The sequence below is a fragment of the Phytophthora infestans genome, genomic scaffold (genome assembly GCF_000142945.1).
Source record: "Phytophthora infestans T30-4 supercont1.21 genomic scaffold, whole genome shotgun sequence".
Lineage (NCBI taxonomy): Eukaryota > Oomycota > Peronosporomycetes > Peronosporales > Peronosporaceae > Phytophthora > Phytophthora infestans.
In genome coordinates this window covers 1,279,689-1,299,388 of record NW_003303738.1, presented here as the reverse complement: position 1 = coordinate 1,299,388, position 19,700 = coordinate 1,279,689, and the positions used below count along the sequence as shown (strand labels likewise).

Below are 19,700 nucleotides of genomic sequence, written 5' to 3'. Positions count from 1 at the left end.
CCTTTCTTTTACATTTGCCGAATCGACCTCTTTCAGCTTATATAATTTGCCTCCAAAGTTTGACTTGGTTAAAGTATCGTGTCCTCTATTTTCGAGCCATTTTCTGTTTGAAGGCTCGAATTACGTCGTAAGTTACGACTTTCGCCCTACCCAAAGTCGTAACTTACGACGTTGGTAACAGAGGGGTTAATACAGCCCCTCTAATAGTACCCCACGTCTTATAGCACCCCAGCATAAGGTGAGGTACTAGTGCAGTGCTCCTGGGGCAAAATTTTAGGATTTATAGTACGATGCGCATTTTAAAATGATTTTACTATAATACTACCGGTAGCGTTAACAGGACAGGTGATTGAATAAAGGCAGGTGATGCTGGCCAGGATTATAATCATGTAATTATCCAGTATTCATTACAGGATTAATCCTGGATACAACATCCTGTCTTAAAATAGTATACATGGGGGAAGATACGGAAAGATTCGATAAGATATGTCGAGGACGTGTAATATATAAAACGTGTGGCTGTAAAAGCATGAACGATTTTCCAGGATTTAATCATGTCAAAATTATGTTCCATGATATAACCAGGATTATTTGAGAATATAATTATGGAAACAACCATGATTTGGATTGTTGAAAACTGTTAAGTCTTTTCTTACGCTGACATAGGTAAGATGAGTACCAGGAGCAACGAGTGCAATACAACGGGGTAAGTAGCCCTAAGTGTACCCTGGTTACATGAAGTGTGACACTTTACACTTCAGGAGTATGACACGTCATACTCCGGGATATTTGGTACAGAGTACCAAGGTCGTTCAAAGCCAACCATTGGTCAACGACATTGCATTTCTATAGATGACTTATAGTTTGTATTAAACCCAAGCTTTATCTACCTATAAATATACTCAGTTTACATTCTACCTTAATTAGGTCACTTCGCTCTTTTTTGAATAAAGAGGGGACCTGTGAACTGCCGTTCACTGAGAGTTTGTATACCCTCGGAAGATAGCTTCCTCTAGCGCAAGGTGCTGTGTGACCCCGTCACACTTGGTAGCACTAGTAGTCAATCCACGCCACCGCGGGTAGACTACCTGAACCTCTCCGAAGTTCGTTGCCATGGATAGGAACGACTTCTCCCATATGAACGACTCTCAGTTCGAGTCGGTTCGGAAGATGGCAGGCATCTTCAAGATGGAGGCCCTGCAGAGCCTGGTGGTGTCAGCACCGGCTGAGCAGCTCGAGCGCGTCAATGCGTTCGTCGCGTACGAGCAGGGCCTCATCGCGCATGTGCGGGAGAACCTGCAGGCTCCGGCGGCGGAAGCAAATCCGCCTCACCCGAAGCCAATACGGCTGAAGGTTAAGCCGTATGAAGGGAAGGAAGGCGAAAACCTTCACTTCTAAGTCCGAGAAGTAGAGCTCGCGATGGACGCGGCTCTGATCTCGACCGAGCAACTTCGTGTTGCTTTTGCACTCCAACCTTAGCGGCCGTGCTAAGAGTTGGGTGTACACACGGGAAGCAACATCCCCTGGATGTTTCACATCCTGGGCTCAGCTGTGTGAGCAGCTACGAGCCGCGTTCCTCTCGGCGAGCTACGAGTACCGCCAGCGCTCGCGCTTCCTCTCGTGTGAACAAGGGAGGCGCGAGCTGCACGAGTACGTGCAAGAGATACGGGAGCTCACAGCGTTCCTAGTGGGAAACCCACCCAACGAACACATCAAGATGACTGTGTTCATGGACGGCCTTCGAGTGGGCCCCGCATGCACTCAGCTGTTCCGGGTGCAGACAAGCACCCTTGAAGAGGCGATTCAAGTGGCTCTTCAAGAAGAATACAGCCATTTCCAGGCGCGTACGCCGGCCTCCGCGTGGCCTGGTAGTACCTTGTCGGCTCCCAGTCGAACAAGCCCCAACGGACCAGCTCCCATGGAACTCGGGTCCGCCGAACAGCGCGACATCCGCTGCTTCGGCTGCGGGAAGATGGGCCACTTCAAGCGCGACTGTCCCGCGGAAAGACTCCGCAGACGGTCCTTCCCCAAGCCCGTCCTCAAGGGTCGCTGGCAGAAGCCAGGATCCCGGGGACAGGGGAACGCCGGGAACCAGTAGGGGCGGGGCGCCCTACTGGGGAAGAACTAAGTCTTCGTGATGGGTGCGCGGGTGGCGCGTACCACGGGGACTTAGCCCCTGAGAGTCTTCGCACTCTCGAATCGGCGAAGAGCAGCGGCGGGTTGCTCGTAGTACACGGATGTGTACGGGGATACGATCATCCCTTTAGAATCTTGATCGATTCTGGGGCGTCGAAGAATTTCGCACGCCACCAGACGGCTGCTCGCAACAGCAACAAGCTGTCCGATGCTTAGAGGGAAAGCAAGGGCAACGGGACGGTGTCAGTGCGACTGGCCGACGGGAAGGTCGTCACTGCTCCCAACGTCCAAGTGGATCTGGCCGTCAAGCTTGAATACTCTGACAGCCTCGAACAGTTCACTGTTCTCGATATGGATCCATATGATATGATCCTGGGCATGCCCTGGCTTGAGAAGCACGAGCCCTGGATCGACTGGCGAGGCAAGGCAATCGGTGCCAGCCGCCCTGCGCAGTCCGACAGAGCATTGGTGAGTCATGTTTCCACCTCTGTCGGGACCCGGGGCGCCCCCCCCTTGCCAGGGTACCAAAGCATCCGGCAGATGCTTGGGAGTCGTCGACGTATATGACGACTCCGAGGATATTTTGATGGCGACAGCGCCCAGAAGCGGCGCTGGCCAAGTGGGTAACTTAGGTCCACAGGCGGGTAACTTAATTCCGCAGACAGCTGCAGCTGTCACGAACACTGAGAACAGCGTGTTCAGAGTGAGTAACAGAGCTCCACTCACGGTCGCCCAGACCTTAACTGAAGAGGAAGACGTCGGATACGCTTCCTGTGTGGTTAACACAGTGCCACACGCGGTCGCCCAGACCTTAACTGAAGAGGAAGGCGTTGAGCACGCTTCCTGTGTGGGTAACACAGTGCCACACGCGGTCGCCCAGACCTTTTCTGAAGAGGAAGGCGTCGAACACGCTTCCTGTGTGGGTACCACAGTACCACACGAGGCCACGAGTGCCTCGGATGTCGTAGCAACACCATTTCTAGACGTAGTCAGCAAAGCTCCACGTCACGGTCGCCGTCGTCAACGACGTCCCCGCCGCCTCAAGTCGGATCCGAACTTCGTTCCGATCGACGTCGCTTCAAGCGACTCGGAGGCCAGGGCCCGGGCTCCTCCGACAAGGCCGGTGGAAGAGTGTTATCACATCTTCGATGGCGAGACCGGTTTACCCGTCAAGGCATCTGGTGTCCACTTGGAACCGTTGCCAGAGGTTGCAGAGATACTGAACCTCGAGGAAATGACTGCTGAGTCTTTCCTGACCAACCTCAAGGCTGGAGAGATTGCTGAGATGATACTTATGAGACCTGAGATCACTCAGGAGGAGCTGAACTCCTCCTCTGTCTTGGACGAGAACGTCCTGGAAGACATGAACAAGCAGCGTCAGGTGCGCTTGGGTTCTGAGATTCTCAAGAACCCCAAGGATCCGGTGTATCCTTTGGTGACGGAGTATGCGGACGTGGTGAACAAACACCCACCGACCCAACTCCCACCGGATCGAGGCGTACGGCACGAGATTGATCTCGTGCCCGGCACAAAGTATTGTGTCACGAGGCAATGGCCTCTCCCGCGCGAGCAGTGCGAGGTCATTGATGCCTTCTTCGCCGCGAAAGCGAAGGCAGGCATGGTGCGGGAGTCGAAATCCCCGCACTCGACGCCGACTTTCTGCGTTCGTAAGCCGAACGGAAAGTGGCGTCTGGTTCACGCTTATAATAAGCTGAACAACGCAACGGTGCCGGCCCAAACACCAATCCCACGAAAGGATGTGTTGTTGAACAACATGGCCGGGAGCGTACTGTACAGTGCGCTGGATTGGGTAGACGGATACTACCAAATCCTGATGCGAGAGAGCGACATCCCGATCACCGCGGTAAGCACTTCAAGCAGCATGCTTTGGGAGTGGCTTGTCATGCCGCAGGGCTTGTCTAACGCCCCGGCGACGTTCAATCGCCTGGTGACGCAATTGTTCCGCCCTTTGCGTACCTTCGTACAGACGTACTTCGACGACATATTCGTCCATAGCCGTGCCGAGGGAGACAAGACGGCCATGGAGGTGCATCTAGGACACCTCCGTCGAGTGTTGGACGTAATGCGAGCAAACAAGCTCTACGCCAACATCGACAAGTGCGTTTTCGCGTCACCAGAGATTAAAGTTCTCGGTTGCTTTGTAAGCAACGTGGGCATTCGGGCTGACCCAGACAAGGTCAAGGCCATAGCAGCATGGCCGACGCCCCGATCCCAGAAGGATCTTCGAAAGTGGTTGGGCTTGGCCAACTACCTTCACAAGTACAGCGCAGGGTACGCGGATTTCGCTAAGCCCTTGTCGAGCCTCCTTCAGAAGGACGTCGACTGGCGCTGGGAGCAGGAGCACCAGTATGCTTTTGACAGCATCAAGGCCAGTCTCAAAGAGGCCCCTGTCCTGGACCTGCCGGATGAGACGAAGCCGTTTAGCGTCGTCTGCGATGCCTCCAATTACGCCATCGGATGTGCATTGCTGAAGGCCGAAACGGCTGGACACGAACGTGTCATCTCGTTCCAGTCCAGGCAGCTCAAAGCCGCCGAGCGGAACTACCCTGTCCACGACAAGGAGCTCCTTCCAATGAAATATGCCCTTGTGAAGCTTCGTGTTCACCTTCTGGGCTCTAGGCCCTTTGTGATCTACACAGACCACGCGTCCTTGAGGACGGCGACTAAATCGCCTCACCTCTCCCAAAGGATGGCGAGGTGGCTGTCCTTCTTCGCGGAATACAACTTCTGCGTCAAATACAAGCCGGGCAAGCTCAACGTGCTTGCGGACGCCCTCTCTCGGCGTCCTGATAATGAGTTGGTCCACATCACGCGGGTGACAACGGATCTATATGATCGGATACGCATGGCGTATCGGGACGATGAGGCTGTCGCGCCTATCGTCAAGTTCCTTATGGCAGGAACGAGCGCGAAGTCCGACTGGCTCTCGTCGCGACAGCGCTCACGGCTCCACCGATATGAGTTGAAGGAGGGCCTCCTCTATTATCGGGTGGAGCCCACTGATCCTCCACGGGTGGTCGTACCCAACGACGAGGATCTGAAGTTCGACATCCTCGCGGAGGCGCATGACGCGCCCTCCAGCGGCCACTTGGGCCGCAAGAAGACCTTTTCGTCGGTCTCTCAGTCCTGCTGGTGGACCCACATGTACAAGTGGGTTGCCCGGTACGTTAAGACATGCGAAACATGTCAGCGGGTTAAACCCGCAGGGCATTCTTCGGCTCCACTACAGAGCCTGCCCTTACCGGCTGACTTTTGGAAGTCGATGAGTCTTGACTTCATCTTTGGGCTTCCCGCCGACGGACACGGCAACACCGGAATTTTGGTCTTCGTGTGTCGGCTGAGCAAGATGGTACATCTTGCTCCAGTTCCCGTCACTGTTACAGGCGAGCAAACCGCAAGGTTGTTCGTCGATGGCGTGTTCCGCTATCACGGTCTCCCAAAGACGATTGTCTCGGCCTGAGACCCGCGGTTCACTGCTGCGTTTTGGAAAACGCTGTTCCCTTTACTGGGAACTCGTATGTAGATGTCCACTGCGGATCATCCGCAGACAGACGGCCAAACAGAGCGCGTCAATCGAGTGCTCGAGGACACTCTGCGCAGTGTGTGCGCGGCAGCGCCACGTACGTGGTCGACGCAGCTTCCAGTTGTTGAGTTTGCGCTCAACAACGCGGTGCACGCGTCCACGGGGTTCACGCCGTTCTACTTGAACGGCTTCCGCCACCCCAGAGTGCCTCTCACTCTTCGAGGAGACACTGACTCCTCTATTCTAAGTGGGGGAGAGGCTCGGAAAGCCCTTTCCTCCCAGGTCTCGGATGTGAGACCAGTTTCGCTGCGGAAACAGGTGGAATCCTTTATGGATACCAAGCTGAGCATTGTCAGCAGGGTCCGCGATGCCATGGCAGCGGCCCAAGATAAACAAAAGGAGTACTCAGACAAACATGGAAGAGGAAACTTAAGTATATTTGAGGTTGGGAACTTAGTGTTGCTAGACACGAGGAGCCTACCTCTTGACACTGTCAGCTCTGTCGGCAGCAACAAGCTGAAGCACCGCTTCATCGGACCTTTTGCAGTCCTGACCAGACATGGTGCGTCGTACACCATCGACCTTCCAAAGTCAATGACGACGCACCCGACGTTCTATGCTGGACGTCTTAAGCGGTACTTTGACCCGCAGGGGGTTGCTGACTCGCAGACCCCCCTTGACCCAGCTCCTCGAAGCGAGGGCCGGTCACAGTCGTCGACGAGGACGTCGGAGCAGGCACCCAAGCCTCGGTCGGGACGGCAAGGCTGCGGTCAAGACCGTACGCCGGAGGGGCTCCATACGAACGGACCCCGGCGCCATACGCCGAATACGCTGAGTACGCCGGGTACGCACCATACGCGTACGTCTGGGAGTGTGCCGCAGGCGGCTCCGGACGTGGCAACAAAGCCTCGATCCGTCGGATCATGCGGAAGGCCTCGTCCAGATCGGACGAAGAGGCCCGGCGATCTACCCGCAGGTGCAGGCTCGCAAACTCTCGCTCCAACAGGTCCAGGCGGCCCGCAAGACGAGCGAGCTCGCCCTGATTCCCGGCCTGGGCGGCAGCATCACCGCCAGTCCCAAGGCCAAGTGCAATCTCAAGCACGAGAACACGTTGACGGAGGCGGTCAACCTCAGGGCCCTGTGTCGGACCCGCAGTCGGAGCACTCGGACGAGAGTGGCTTTCGGGAGGCGCCGAGTACTCGTACTCGTACGAGGGCACCTCCGCCCCCGCTTGACCGGAATAAAGAGGTCCACTTCCACGTGGAGCGGATACTCCAGGAGCAACGGCGTCGCGGTAAGCGACAGCTCCTCGTGAAGTGGAGGGGTTATGCCCACTCCGAGAACTCGTGGGAGCCGATTGAACGGCTCCTGATCGACTGCTCGAAGGCTGTCGCCATCTGGGAACAGAGGCGGCGGCAGCTTCATAAGTAGTCCGGGGCTTCTTGCCCGAACGGGGTACGGACGATAAATACATATTCCGTACCCGCGCTCATCGTGAGCGCTAGAAGCCGCGCGCTTCAGGATGGCAGCATGCACTTGCTGATCAAGTGGGCAAACCTCACACGAAGATCACGCTGGTCCAGGATGCGGGACAGCAGCTGATCTTCATGGAGTTCCCGTAACTCCGTGGGTGAGTACTTAAGAGTCCCCACCCATGCCCAGAGCATGTCCTCACAAAAACTCCACGTGGGACAGTTCTCGGGCATAACCCAGGGGTATCCCCAAAGCGGATAGAGACCACCCCGGGTCTCGGGCTTCTTACGACAAGTCGTGAAGTCCTTAAGGGGAATGCGGTGTGGCGCGAGAAGCACACACCGAGCAGCCTTCAAGTTGTCAACGAACAACTGTTCTTTCTGAACAAGGGCTCGTTCATAGATGCCCCTAGAAGTGTGGCCGCCCACAAGGCCACGAGGAGCGACGAGAATCTCTAAGAAGAGGTCAGCCCCAGAGCTCTCCTCGGGAGGCCAATACCCTCTTGAGTTGATGGCAGCTCCCTGTCTGACGGGTGCCACCACCAAACCCCACGCACACGCTGGACAGCTTGAAAATCCTCCTGCTGCTGGTCGAGGTCATTCGAGACCTCCCGGGGCTCAACGATAGCACTCTCCTCCTCCTCCTCCTCCTCCTCCTCCTCTTCCTCCTTCTCCTCCTTTTCATCCGAGGAGTCGAAGATACTCTGATAGGAGTGTCGAGTCTCCTTCTCCTCGCGGAGTGGAGACTTAGAGGCTGTACGCTTCTTTGAGGGTTTGGCGCCTTCGGCTTTAGAGGCCTTAGCACGCGCAAGACCCTCGGCAAGCGAGAGACGTTTGCGAGGATTCTCTTCCTCATCGCCACCGGCTTTGGGAGCACCCTTAGCCTTGACGGTCGGACTCTCGGAGAGCACAGACGTTCTGGGACTGTGATCACCTTGATCACTAGCGAGCGACTGCACGCTGTCATCTTTGTGCTCACTGGGCACTGGGCTGTGCCCTCCCACAGATCCCGCAGGAGCATCGTGCGTGCTCTCGGACTCGGCATCGTCCTCACTGCCCGAGTTGAACTCACGTTCCACGAACCGAGGGTTCGGACGATTGTCTGAAGACGAGGGCGACGGACTGCGGCGCTTGCTTGCTCGCTTGTCCACAGCCGCGTCACCCGAGGAACCGATCGCCTCGGAGGCCACCTGAGTAGCCTCCTTGAGTGCCGAGCCTTTGCCGTGAGGCTTAGTGCTCTTGGCTTGCGCCTTACCGGCAGCAGCCTTGGAGCGTGTCTTAGAACCGCTCTTTGCAGTGCCACGAGGCATGGTACCGGTCGAATTGGAGACCTAGACGAAAAGCGCACAAGTTGCTGCTCGAGGCTCTAACTGTGAAGTGAGCCTCCGCCGCGCTCGCGCGGCCGAGTCGATGGTTTTCGACTTTGAGAATGAGAGTTTGTGACGAACACCTCTTCATTCTGATTGGTCGGAAATCCGAACCTAAGTGGGGGAGGATGTAACGGGGTACGTATCCCTAAGTGTACCCTGGTTACATGAAGTGTGACACTTCACACTTCAGGTGTCACGTCATACTCCGGGATATTTGGTACAGGGTACCAAGGTCGTTCAAAAAGCCAACCATTGGTCAAACGACATTGCATTTCTATAGGTAGCTTATAGTTTGTATTAAACCCAAGCTTAACCTACCTATAAATATACTCAGCTTACAATCTACCTTATTTAGGTCACTTCGCTCTCTTTTAAATAAAGAGGGGACCTGTGAACTGCCGTTCACTGAGAGTTTGTATCCTCTCGGAAGATAACTTCCTCTAGCGCAAGGTGCTGTGTGACCCCGTCACACGACAGCATCCCGACTGTCACCTCTAAAATGGCGATGGAAATAACGGTGCCATACGATGGCGACAGAAACGACGATCCGGGAGCCATGATTCGTATTGCGGAGTTACGGAGGTCAATAGAAGACGTGCTTTCGATGCAGTAAGAAGAAAATTGTCTATTTCTAACCTGAGTTAAACCGGCTATGTCTGAGGCCCTATTGCGGCAGAGGCCCCAACTGGTGGCATCGCACATGACGATTACCTCAGGAACTTGTGGGTTACAAGTTGCGACATCGCTCGCCCTCGTGACCCAAAAAGCCCATCTTTAGACGCTGCCAACAGATGTTCAATATCAGCAGAAAGCTTGCCACCGAGTTCCGTTTCAACTTTATTTCTTCCATACACCGGCGTGATGTCGCTGCCGCAACTTAAATCCATGACTTTGGCAGCACCGAAAATCTCCTTTTCCGCTGACTTTGACCTCGAAACCTGACTCGGAACCCGTTTCCAAACCACGACCTCAAAATGAAGACGTTTACTTTAAAATCTCGCTAAAACAAGTACACACATATACATTAGACAACCTCATGCTGGAAAAGAAGCGGCATTTCCGCATGATTTAGTCACTCACACCGATAGTTTATCTCCGGTACCTTGAGGAACCCCATGCGAAGGCTTCCGATCGGCTTGTTTTGGAGCAACTTTGATATATATCAAAGATTTTAAACTGCATATTATCGTCTCATCCCAGAGTTGGTGATATGACATGCCTCCCCAGTAGAAAAAAACCTTTTACTAGTGTGAGTCTACATGTAAGAACGGTCACAGGAGTTGGCAAAGAAATTTTTAACGATTAGATTTCCCTTAACCACAATTTCAACAAGGGGGTGGTGAGAATTTTGACGTTGCGGCTTGTCGCTTGTTGAAGCTAACATTTGCAAAAAAACTCCGTCTGAAACGTTGACTCCACTTCGTCCGGTTAGTTTGCACTAATTTCGCTTAGAGTGGCTTCTACTGTAGCTCCAGCGCAATCGAATTGCTCGGGGTAAATGCAGGATACCTTGAATACGTAAGCAGCCACACATAGATAAGAAACGCCACGGTTTGTCCACGTATCTTAAGTAGCCACTGACGTAATGCTTGTGTGGTCTTCCTGCTGCCCACGGGTGCCTTTTCGCTTTAAGCTGCATCATTTTGCTCTACTTTACTGGGTCCAGCACTTTCGTAGGCCAAGCAACGTCGCTCTTAGATACTCCTTCACACGAGAGACATTTTTTTAGATCTTCTGGATTATTTCGCTAAACAAGCCTCCTTTTATTACTAAGGTATCACGCTGTCCGACTGTTGGGCATGGCAAATACAATTTGCACTTGTATTGTATGTGGTAACCTCTCAGTAATATGTATGGCAATACGAGACCGGACAATAGTTGTTATTGCAAACACTGAAAAGCATTGAACTCGAGAGCTGTACCTGCATCACATATCCTTCATCTGCGCCGGAACAGCCAAGAAGAGCTGCGCTATTCCACATATCATCGTATGCGTGTAAAAAATTATGCGCTCAAAGTTAGCCGGCAGAGTTGACGACCGCAGCGAGCTCAGCTCCAGCTTGCACTCAGAGAAGAGACGCTCAGGTTCAGCTGGATAATCTACCTCATCCACAAGTAGATGTTCAGCGTCGCATCGTCCACAAATCCGAACGTGTCAATCGTTGGTAGATGCGGCCTGAAGCTCGGCATACCCCTCCACGTAGCCGGCGTGTTTGGTGCCAAGGTGACCAAGAAGGTTTATGTAGCCCGTACCGCGCTTTGTTTACAGCTACACCCGCACTTCTTGCATTCAAATAGACTTTCGCCAAGGTCCACGTAGAAAAGCTTACAGAGCTGGCGCGACGTCATGATGTGGTGGTGATGGGGTTGTCTGGTGCTTGGTGAGGGAATTTGAGAATAAAGCTTCGTACTGAAGCTGAGGAGCACAATATTGACTAAAGGCCGATGTGGAATGGCTAGAGTGTGACAGACAGCGTTCAAACGGTTGGACACGGTACAATACAATTGTATTATACAGCATTTTGTATTATATTGAAATGTGATAGTAGCAATAATATTTTATTCCGTCAATATAATATCAATAGTATTGATATTATATTATTTTTCCCATGCCCTCGGACTCTTGGGGTATCGGCTATACTAAAGCTAGTATAATTGTTGCGCTGCAGGTAAAGCGCGCCGCGGTTCCAGTAGAAAAAGACAGCATCATTGGTGAATCCTGTGTTGAGCAAGGCATGGAGATGGATTTGGCAACATCGGATGACGGCGCACACGAGGTGGCCGGTCTGTCACCGAATTTGTTGTTACGGTACTGCACCTTGAATACCCGCCCCTGGCATTGGGTGCTAGGACAGAGAGTAACACGGCCTGCCGATCGCGGCGAAATGGGTGATGCTCTTACTCGTCCCATAACCGCTGTACCCATAAACATTAGGAAAGGTACACCATTCCGAGGGTTTCACGAGCATTTATTATTCCAGGCATTTTTTTTAATGTTTGTGTTTGCCCGTGGTTGCTTTGGCCCAAGCCAGTTTTTTAAGTTTCTCATCACTGACGGTAGTTAACTCGCCGCAGAAATGCACGCTGACAGAAGCTGTTGTTCACGTTAACACTACACTACATCAATACATCATTTGTTCTACTTTTGGGGAGTCACCGTGCCGGCTGTACTGGCTCCTTGAAGAGTACTGAAATCGATGCCGGTGGTTGAGCCTGTGTACTGTTCGTCAGATTCAGCACCCTCGGCGATGTCAAGAGAGCCGCAGTCCGACTCCTCAGCGATATCAAGCGACCCACACTCGGAGTCTTCGGCAATGTCGAGCGACCCGCACTCTGAGTCGACCGTGTCTGCATCTCCGGCCACTTCATTAGGCTCTGTAGTAGAAGTGTCTGTGTCATCCCCAGCAACATCGAGCGAGCCACAACTAGACTCGTCCGATCCAGCGACATCAAGAGAGCCACAGTCCGATTCACCCGACCCGGCGATGTCCAGAGAGCCACATTCGGAGCCCTCTGCTTCGTCTGCATAGGACGAGTCGGTAGGAGCCGTGGTACTGACTGGGGCCAACGTTGTAGTAGTAGTGTCGACCGTGGTGCTGTTTACCGACCCCGTTAGTGGGACACAGTTAATGAAGACCTGCCACGGCAGACCGTGGAGAGCGATCCAGTAGGCTGTGAGTCGGGAGGCGCCCGAACACTTGTAAACGTCGAAGGGCCATTTAGAGGGAGTCTCTGGGTAGTTAACGGCGCAGTTGTCGTCCCCAAAGGCCAACACGTCGTCGCACCAGACCTCACACGGCCCATCGTGGCCCTCAGTGAGCTGATTCCACTCGACATACTCGGATGGCAAGTCACGGGCCGTTCCGTTGGCGAGTGAGAAGCCGCACTCTAAGGTGGCCATGCCGAAAGGTGACAGAGTCTCCACCTTAGCCGTCTTGTCCACCAGGTCCTTGAGAGACGTGTACGTGCTCTTATTGAAGGCTGTCCAGTGTTGAGCTCTGGAGCCGTCGAGTAGGACATGCCATCTGGGACGGGCAGATACGTCTGGCCAGCGGTGGTGGCGGCAAAGTTATTAGTGGCCCAAGACACAGGCCACGTCGGCATCGGCTCGATCATGTAGCTGTGTGCATCCGCGTGCAATGCCAGAGAGGCCGCGAGTATTAACGCAGCGTATGTGAAGGAAGCCATCGTCTCTGGGTCAGTAAAAAGCGAGAAATGGAGCGGATTCGAGCCATGGGAGCGCTCAGTTTCCCTGCTTGAGGAAAGGTGTGACGGATGGCGTTGCGCTGTCTGGACAAGAGGAATGATACCTCAAGAAGACTTAAGTCATGGCACTAGGTAAGCGTTGGCGTGCGTTGGATAGAGGAACTTCTGTGGACGCGTGATACTGCTGGAAGTCTATTGAAAAGATCGTCTTCTACTGAAACAGCCGCCGCCAGCACAGTGTGCCGGGGTCCCACCTGATGCATTGACTATCGAGATGGGTTCCGGTAGTCGCGCGCGGGACATTCACTCAGCTTTAACGTGTCTTCAGTGCCGAAGCGATTGGGAACACCATCTCGTGATATCCTCCCGGTCTCTATTTGAGACTCACGATAAAGTCTAACCTCAGGGAGGGCAGTGTTTAGGAAACAGTGCTCGATGTTCGATTCGACGATACATACTTCAGGTGCCACGACGTGGCACCTGAAGTCGTGGCCCACGACAACATGCACCCGAAATTTTGCCAGCATTAGCCCCAAGTGTGGTATTAATACCACCCGTCATCTGCTGTCTGCGAACACACCAGCTTGGCGACGAAGAAGTTGGACTCGGATTAACTGGGTACTTCGCGTCTAACCAGAATGTGCTCTTAGGAAGAGTCTTGAGCTGCCCCGCTTGCTAGACATCAACAGCGTTGATTTAACGCTCTACGAGCGCAAATAGCCCTTAAGAAGGGCCCCTTAGGCTCGGTCTTATATCTGCCCACAATAGCGGGATGGGATGCCTGCAATTTTGAGAATCCGCAGGACTTCCAACCCGGTGTTATAGACAGGTGGCTCGTGTCGGCGGTGTGTGCTGCTGTGGAATATAGACGATTATGAGCGGGATTTGTGTATCCCAAGACCGTGCCACACAACGTCCCAGTGGGACGAGAAGGGGTGTCAACCCTACAGGTCATCCCAATATCCCGCGAACTAGATCGCTGATTGGTCCATCCCTCTTTTGGGACGATATAAGACTGAGCCTTAGCGCGTAAAAACAAAATGCTTGAACATTCCACGTACATTGATTTTTTGTGGCTTCGAGGTTTAGTCACAAGATTACGCTAACGGAACTAAACACAATTGACATTTCGCCATCTACTTGTAAGGAGACACCGTTCCAGTGTTAACCTCGCCCTGCTGCATCGCGCTGAAGTCAAAGCTGGTCTGCGAGCCTGCGCCCTTAGTGGCATCTCCACCTCCACTTCCAGCGACATCAAACGAACCACAGTCCGATTCGGCGCCACCAGCGACGTCATAGGAGCCACATTCCGAGTCGTCACCGCCGGCGACGTCGTAGGAGCCGCAATCCGAGTCAGAACCGGCGACATCATACGATCCACAGTCAGATTTATCCGTGGTAGGTGCAGTAGGCGTCGAAGGCGTCGATGGAGCGTCCGTTGAGGGCGTCGACGGAGCGTCAGTAGAGGGCGTCGATGGAGCGTCCGTTGAGGGCGTCGATGGTGCGTCCGTAGAGGGTGTCGACGGAGCGTCAGTAGGAGAAGGTGGTGCCGGGGCTGTAGTTTCTGACGGCGTAGAGGGGGCACTCGGTGCCTCGGTAGCCGGGGTGGACGGGGTGTCGCTAGTGGCACTAGATGTACTGTTCGACTGTGCCGTGGAGGTAGAACTGCCCACCGCGTACTTCGACTTAGCGCCAGTAGAGGTAGTTTTCTCGAGCGGAGCACAGTTGACATACACCTGCCAACTCTCCGAATGCATGGCCATCCAGTAGAACGTCAGTGTAGTCGCACCCATGCACGCTTCGCGATCAAAAGGCAGCACTGCAGGGACCATTGTATAGTGAGCGGGACAATTATCGTCCTGGAAGGTACGAACATTGCCACACCACACTTCGCATGGTCCTTCGTGCGACGGAGTGAAACCCTCTGAGGCCGAATGCGACCACTCTATAGTGGACTATGGGCATGGGGCTGCGGATCTTCACTTCGGGTCGCACGAGCCGCACGTGAGGGTGGCACCTGGTACGCCAATCTTGGCCTTGTCGGTGAAGAATTCCTTGAGAGAGGTGTACTTGCTCGCTTTAAAAGCCTTGGTGAAGGCAGCCACGTTGTCCTTTGGAGCGCCGTTAAAAGTGCCGCTGAAACCAGAATCAGAAGCCTGAATTGAAGCAATGTACTGCGTCGGATCACCTGCCTGCGCGGTGAATCTCACCTTTGGAATCGTCAAGTAGCCGTGACCATTAACGACGCTCACAGCCAGTGCCGAGACCAGCAAACACTTAAAAGGAGCCAGCATGATCTACAGTAGTACTGTAAACCAAAACGTTCAAGCTGCGAATCGTAGAATGGAGAATTGAGGAATGAGAGTGTCCAAGAGTATGATCGTAACCTCTTCGACGATGATGCACATTTTGCACTGCACAATGTGCAAGATTTGCTGTACCCGGTGCAATGTGCACTGCACATTGCACCGGAAACAGCAAATCTTGTTCTGTTCAAGGTGGACGAAGTTCGTCCGACGAACCCCCTTTACCCGATGCAGGCCTTTCCCCAAAAGACACAAATTGCTGCGACAAAGTGGTAAGATATATATGAATTTGTACTTCTGTGCCGTAGTCATTGGTCCTGCTTCACCTCTCAATCTAACGCTGCGAGACTCCGCAAAGCCAGAGATTTATTTGCGAGAAGAGCTACCGTGCCAGTCCTTTACATACATGTATTACACGCACCGACCAGATTATGCAGACCATCGTGATTACGAACGTGAGGACGCACTCGTCAACCATAATGTTGTCGGGCATTAATTGGATCAGCTTATAGGAGTTTTGAGCAAATATGCGCTGACCAAAACAAATATTCGAGTACAGTTTCTATGTCGAATGGAAGCAGAAGGTTGGTGTGTATCCGTGGCGTCGGTGAATTCTCTGTTAGTCGCGTCACAGTTGTATAGCCGCAACCAGTGAGAGAAAGCGGTAAGCAGGACCCACTGTACTACGGACCGTTTAATACAACAAACGTCTGAATCTTTATCAGCATAATATAATACAAAAGTAAGAGCTGACAAAGTAAACGACGTGTAACGATATGTGCACTAGGGGAATCGCGTCAGTTCAAGTTGCCCAGTCACTGTACTACACAGCTGGATTTTAGCAATATCCCGAGATCTGCTCTGGTTGGAGCCTTTACAAACTTGCAGATTAAAGCATCAGCAAAATTGCGATACGGCGTGTCGCCATTAACAGTATGGAGAGGAGAACCAGTGAATTGCACACTTAATTGTTGCGTTGGCACCTCAAATGCCTGTAAACACCCCAAGTTGCGTTTTGGCACATTCTCACCATGAAAAACACATTAAAATATATATTTTCGACAAAAAATACAGGGCAGCACCTCATAATATGGTACCGTAACACTGTGCGTGGACGGCCGCAGCTTGAGCAAGGGACCGCACATCCAGTACCGACAGCCAATCACGTCGAGGCGGCCCCCTCACACTCAAACTCGTCGACCGGAAGATGCCGAGGGTGCTGCCGTGGAGACAGCTCGGCGGTGAGCTTAGCGCCGATGAAGCAGACGCCTTGTTTTCGCAGCTCAAGTATGGCTTGTAGTGCGTGTGGTGGCTACTCAGAGCACAGCATGCGGTACAAGCTACTACAATGCGAGTCTTCTACTTGCAGCGAACTTACGTGCTCTTGGCGTGGGAAAGTTTTGGTCTGCCTTGACACTGAGCGATACTCTATCTACGAGCTAGGAGAGCACTTTACGTCTACCACGTCACCCAAGCGCTTGAAGCTGTCAATTAAGCAGAAGGAGTACTGCCGCGGGCTCGCGGAGGAAAGACTCCGTCCGTTGCGTATCCGGCATGCCATGGCCCGCAAATTTTCGCTTACTGCTGGAGATGTCCCACCGCTGGACAAGGTACAGAACTTCTGTAACTACTTTGCTCGCACAGAGCTGAACAATCATGACCGTCTTGATGACATCACGCAGTGGGTTCACCGTCGAGCGTTTGTGGGCAATGAGGGAGAGAATGAAACGTTTACCTTTGCGTGGCGCCTCGATGAGACTGGAAAACCGATTGTCGGCGACGGATCTGATGAAGATCCCTTTATTGTTGGATTGAGTACGAAAACTATGGTGAGACGACTTGATTTGCCGACTGACAGCTATATTCTACACTTAGATGCGACGTTTAAGTTGAATACTTCGGATTATCTTCTGATTGTGGTTGGGATCTCTGATCGTGGGCGCAGTTTTTACTTGGTTGCGGTTTTTATCGTCTCGCAGCGCCTCCAGTCGATTTATGAGGCCTGTTTGGCTTCGTTGTGCCGCATCTTTACGTGGCTAACACAGAAGCGATTTGTTCCTCGCTTTGTAATGGGAGACGCTGAAAAAGCGCAGCGTAATGCGGTTATGTCGGTATTCAGCCATGATCCCAACCTCCAGTATTTGATGTGTTTTTTTCACGTTATGACAAACGTGGAAAATAAGCTGAAGGGATTTTCCTCGCATGTAGCAGGGGCGTTAGTACGTGGACTATATGATCTGCACTTTGCGCGGGACCAACTCACGTTTTCTTGGATGCGGGACCAACTTTTGAGGAACTGGAGGTGTTACCCTGAACTATCCGAGTTCTGTACCTATCTAAACGATCAGTGGCTTACCGGTCACTTTACGCTTTGGCAGTGCTACTTGACGCCGAGTGCTTTTGCCACCACGAACAGCCCAGTGGAGCAATTTAATAGGGTGTTGAAGCGAGACTACACGTTAAGACGGCGGTTGAAAATGGGCATGCTTTTAAAAAAGCTCAACGATTACTGTAGCGATGAATCGAGTCGCATCAGAGTTTTCCGTACTCGAATCGAAGCTGCACCGACGTTGGCTTGCCGAGTAAACGAACTAGTTCGCGAGAAATTGCTCGAGCGAGGCCGATAGTGCAGTCGGAGATCCTGGCGTCATGCATGTGGTGGCTTACCAGGCCAAGCGAATTGTGGTGGAAGGAGCAAAACGTTCAACTGAGGAGCAGATCGCTGTATCTGCACAGATGGGGGTTAACTACGCCAGGATGGAGGTCGAGAGTGAACCTCCGTCAGGATGGCCTGTACAGCTTCGGTTGCAGTGGTGCCCGTGCAAATAGTGTTACAAGTTTGGGACCTGCGTACACTTGCTATTCGCCATGCGAGCGACTTATCGCCTTGATGGAGCTGGACGGCGGGTTCTAGTTAGTCGCCGCGCTACCGGAAAGCGCAGAGCTGATAGTCAGGGTGGCAGGCCTCCTAACATTGGCCCAGCACTCTTGTTGGAGTGAGTTCCACCTCCAGTACTTAGCGTTTGACCACAATATATGCCTATCTCCAGCAACTGCTACACGAACCTTTCCGCCCTAATATTTAGGATCAGACATTGCAGTAGGTGTCGCGGACGCTGTACCATTAGAGGAAATTTAGATTTGCAAAGAGGAAGCTCTAGCACTCGACACATTGTTCGCACATATTCTGCAGATACGTACGTGCGCTTCTGATGTACATGCAGAGGCTGTGAGGCCGAGACAGATGGAGAATATCAACTTCCGCGCGTGCAAGTGGTTCGTAGGGATAGTAGAACCTGTACGAGCTTGCGTTAGAATGCATGAAGTACTTGACTGAAGTGCTGGACTGTCAAATGTTTTTTTTAGTAAGAGCAAGCGTCATTTACAAAGTAATTAACCAAGCGTACACCTAACTCTCTACACTACCCTGTCCAGCACTCCTCGCATGCGCATCTAAACCAGACTTCATCGCCGTAGTTGACTGTAATTTGAGTTCCGGCCTTTACAGCCTTCCGCATAACAACCAAGACCTTCACTGAGCGTCTGTTGCGGACCTCCAGAAAGTCTGCGTTAGGTTCACAGGCGTGTGATAGGAATCGCATCATGGAGCCGCACTTTTTCGCTTCGACGTAGACGAACTTCTTCTTGGCAGACTTGGTGTAGTACAACATCGTGTACCCGGAGTTCGTCTTCTTCGCTACCTCTGGCTGTCCTTCCGTTTGCGCATCATGTTCACTCAATTGACCAACGTACTCACCAAGAATGTCTCCTACGTCAAGAAACGTTGTTGTGTAAACACCAATACCAACGCGCATATTATCGAATAGACGGAGAGTAGCTCGGTTTCTTGGGGAATTACTGCAGACACCACCCAGCGCGCAGCAGTCAGCAGTGCAGTAAATAGACGAACGTGCATTGTCACAGGAGTCTAAGAAGCAATCGCCCACGCATACACACGGGTCGAGCTTGCCGACGTCAGGGAAAGTGAGACCACCAGGAACTCTGCACTCATTAATCTCGTCGACGCCGTCCGGCCACTCTACCGCGTTGTCGGGCGGTGGTAGTACTGGACAAATAAGAGCTGGGGCGTCAAGGGAGAACGTCGGCCGTTGGAAATGTAGCGCTTTCAGTCGTTCTCGAACTGATGTCAGGCGTAGGAAATCTCGCAGCTTCTTTGCTTTTAACGATTTTGCATGGTAGATATTGGTGCCGGAACGAGTGATGGCACTCATTGCCATGTTTTTCTTCTTTCGTGATCGAGGCTGGTGCCAGCTTCTTTGCTTGGTGGCGAATTTTGTTTCGTCCCAGGCGCGTAGGAATATCATTCAAATGGTCTTTTGCGGCCAACACTTCTTCCTCTCTAGGTATAGGATCCGTGGCATGTTCTGATGTATCCTCACTTCCAGTAGTTTCTTCAGTACGTGCGGGACTTAATACAAGCGCAGTATTTACAACTCCGACGACCGCTGAAGTGCTGGGGCTCGTATTGTCCATTTCATCCAACTCAATGAGATCCGAATTTGATGCAGGCGCCACATTCTTCACTAAAACTTGACCTTTCGGGTTTTCCTCAATTGGAAGGCGTTGAGCAGAGCCGTAAGCAACAGTTGAAGGTGGTTGGGTCCTCGTAGAGCTCGTATTCGAAGAACTGGAGCGTGCTGTAACT

The 19,700-nt window shown here is 52.6% G+C and overlaps 2 protein-coding genes across 2 annotated transcripts; both read right to left on the bottom strand.

Annotated features, from left to right (window-relative positions):
* Window positions 1-11,661: 11,661 nt before the first annotated feature.
* PITG_11957 (uncharacterized protein) lies at window positions 11,662-13,031 on the bottom strand (the record flags this gene model as incomplete). Its single annotated transcript, XM_002901371.1, has 2 exons — window positions 11,662-12,566; window positions 12,983-13,031. 2 exons carry the CDS (start codon window positions 13,029-13,031, stop codon window positions 11,662-11,664), a joined length of 954 nt encoding a protein of 317 aa, XP_002901417.1.
* Window positions 13,032-13,864: 833 nt separating this feature from the next.
* Window positions 13,865-15,512, bottom strand: PITG_11956 (uncharacterized protein; the record flags this gene model as incomplete). Its single annotated transcript, XM_002901370.1, has 3 exons — window positions 13,865-14,547; window positions 14,746-15,025; window positions 15,456-15,512. The coding sequence occupies 3 exons, from the start codon at window positions 15,510-15,512 to the stop codon at window positions 13,865-13,867; spliced, it is 1,020 nt and encodes a 339-aa protein (XP_002901416.1).
* Between the last annotated feature and the right edge of the window lie 4,188 nt (window positions 15,513-19,700).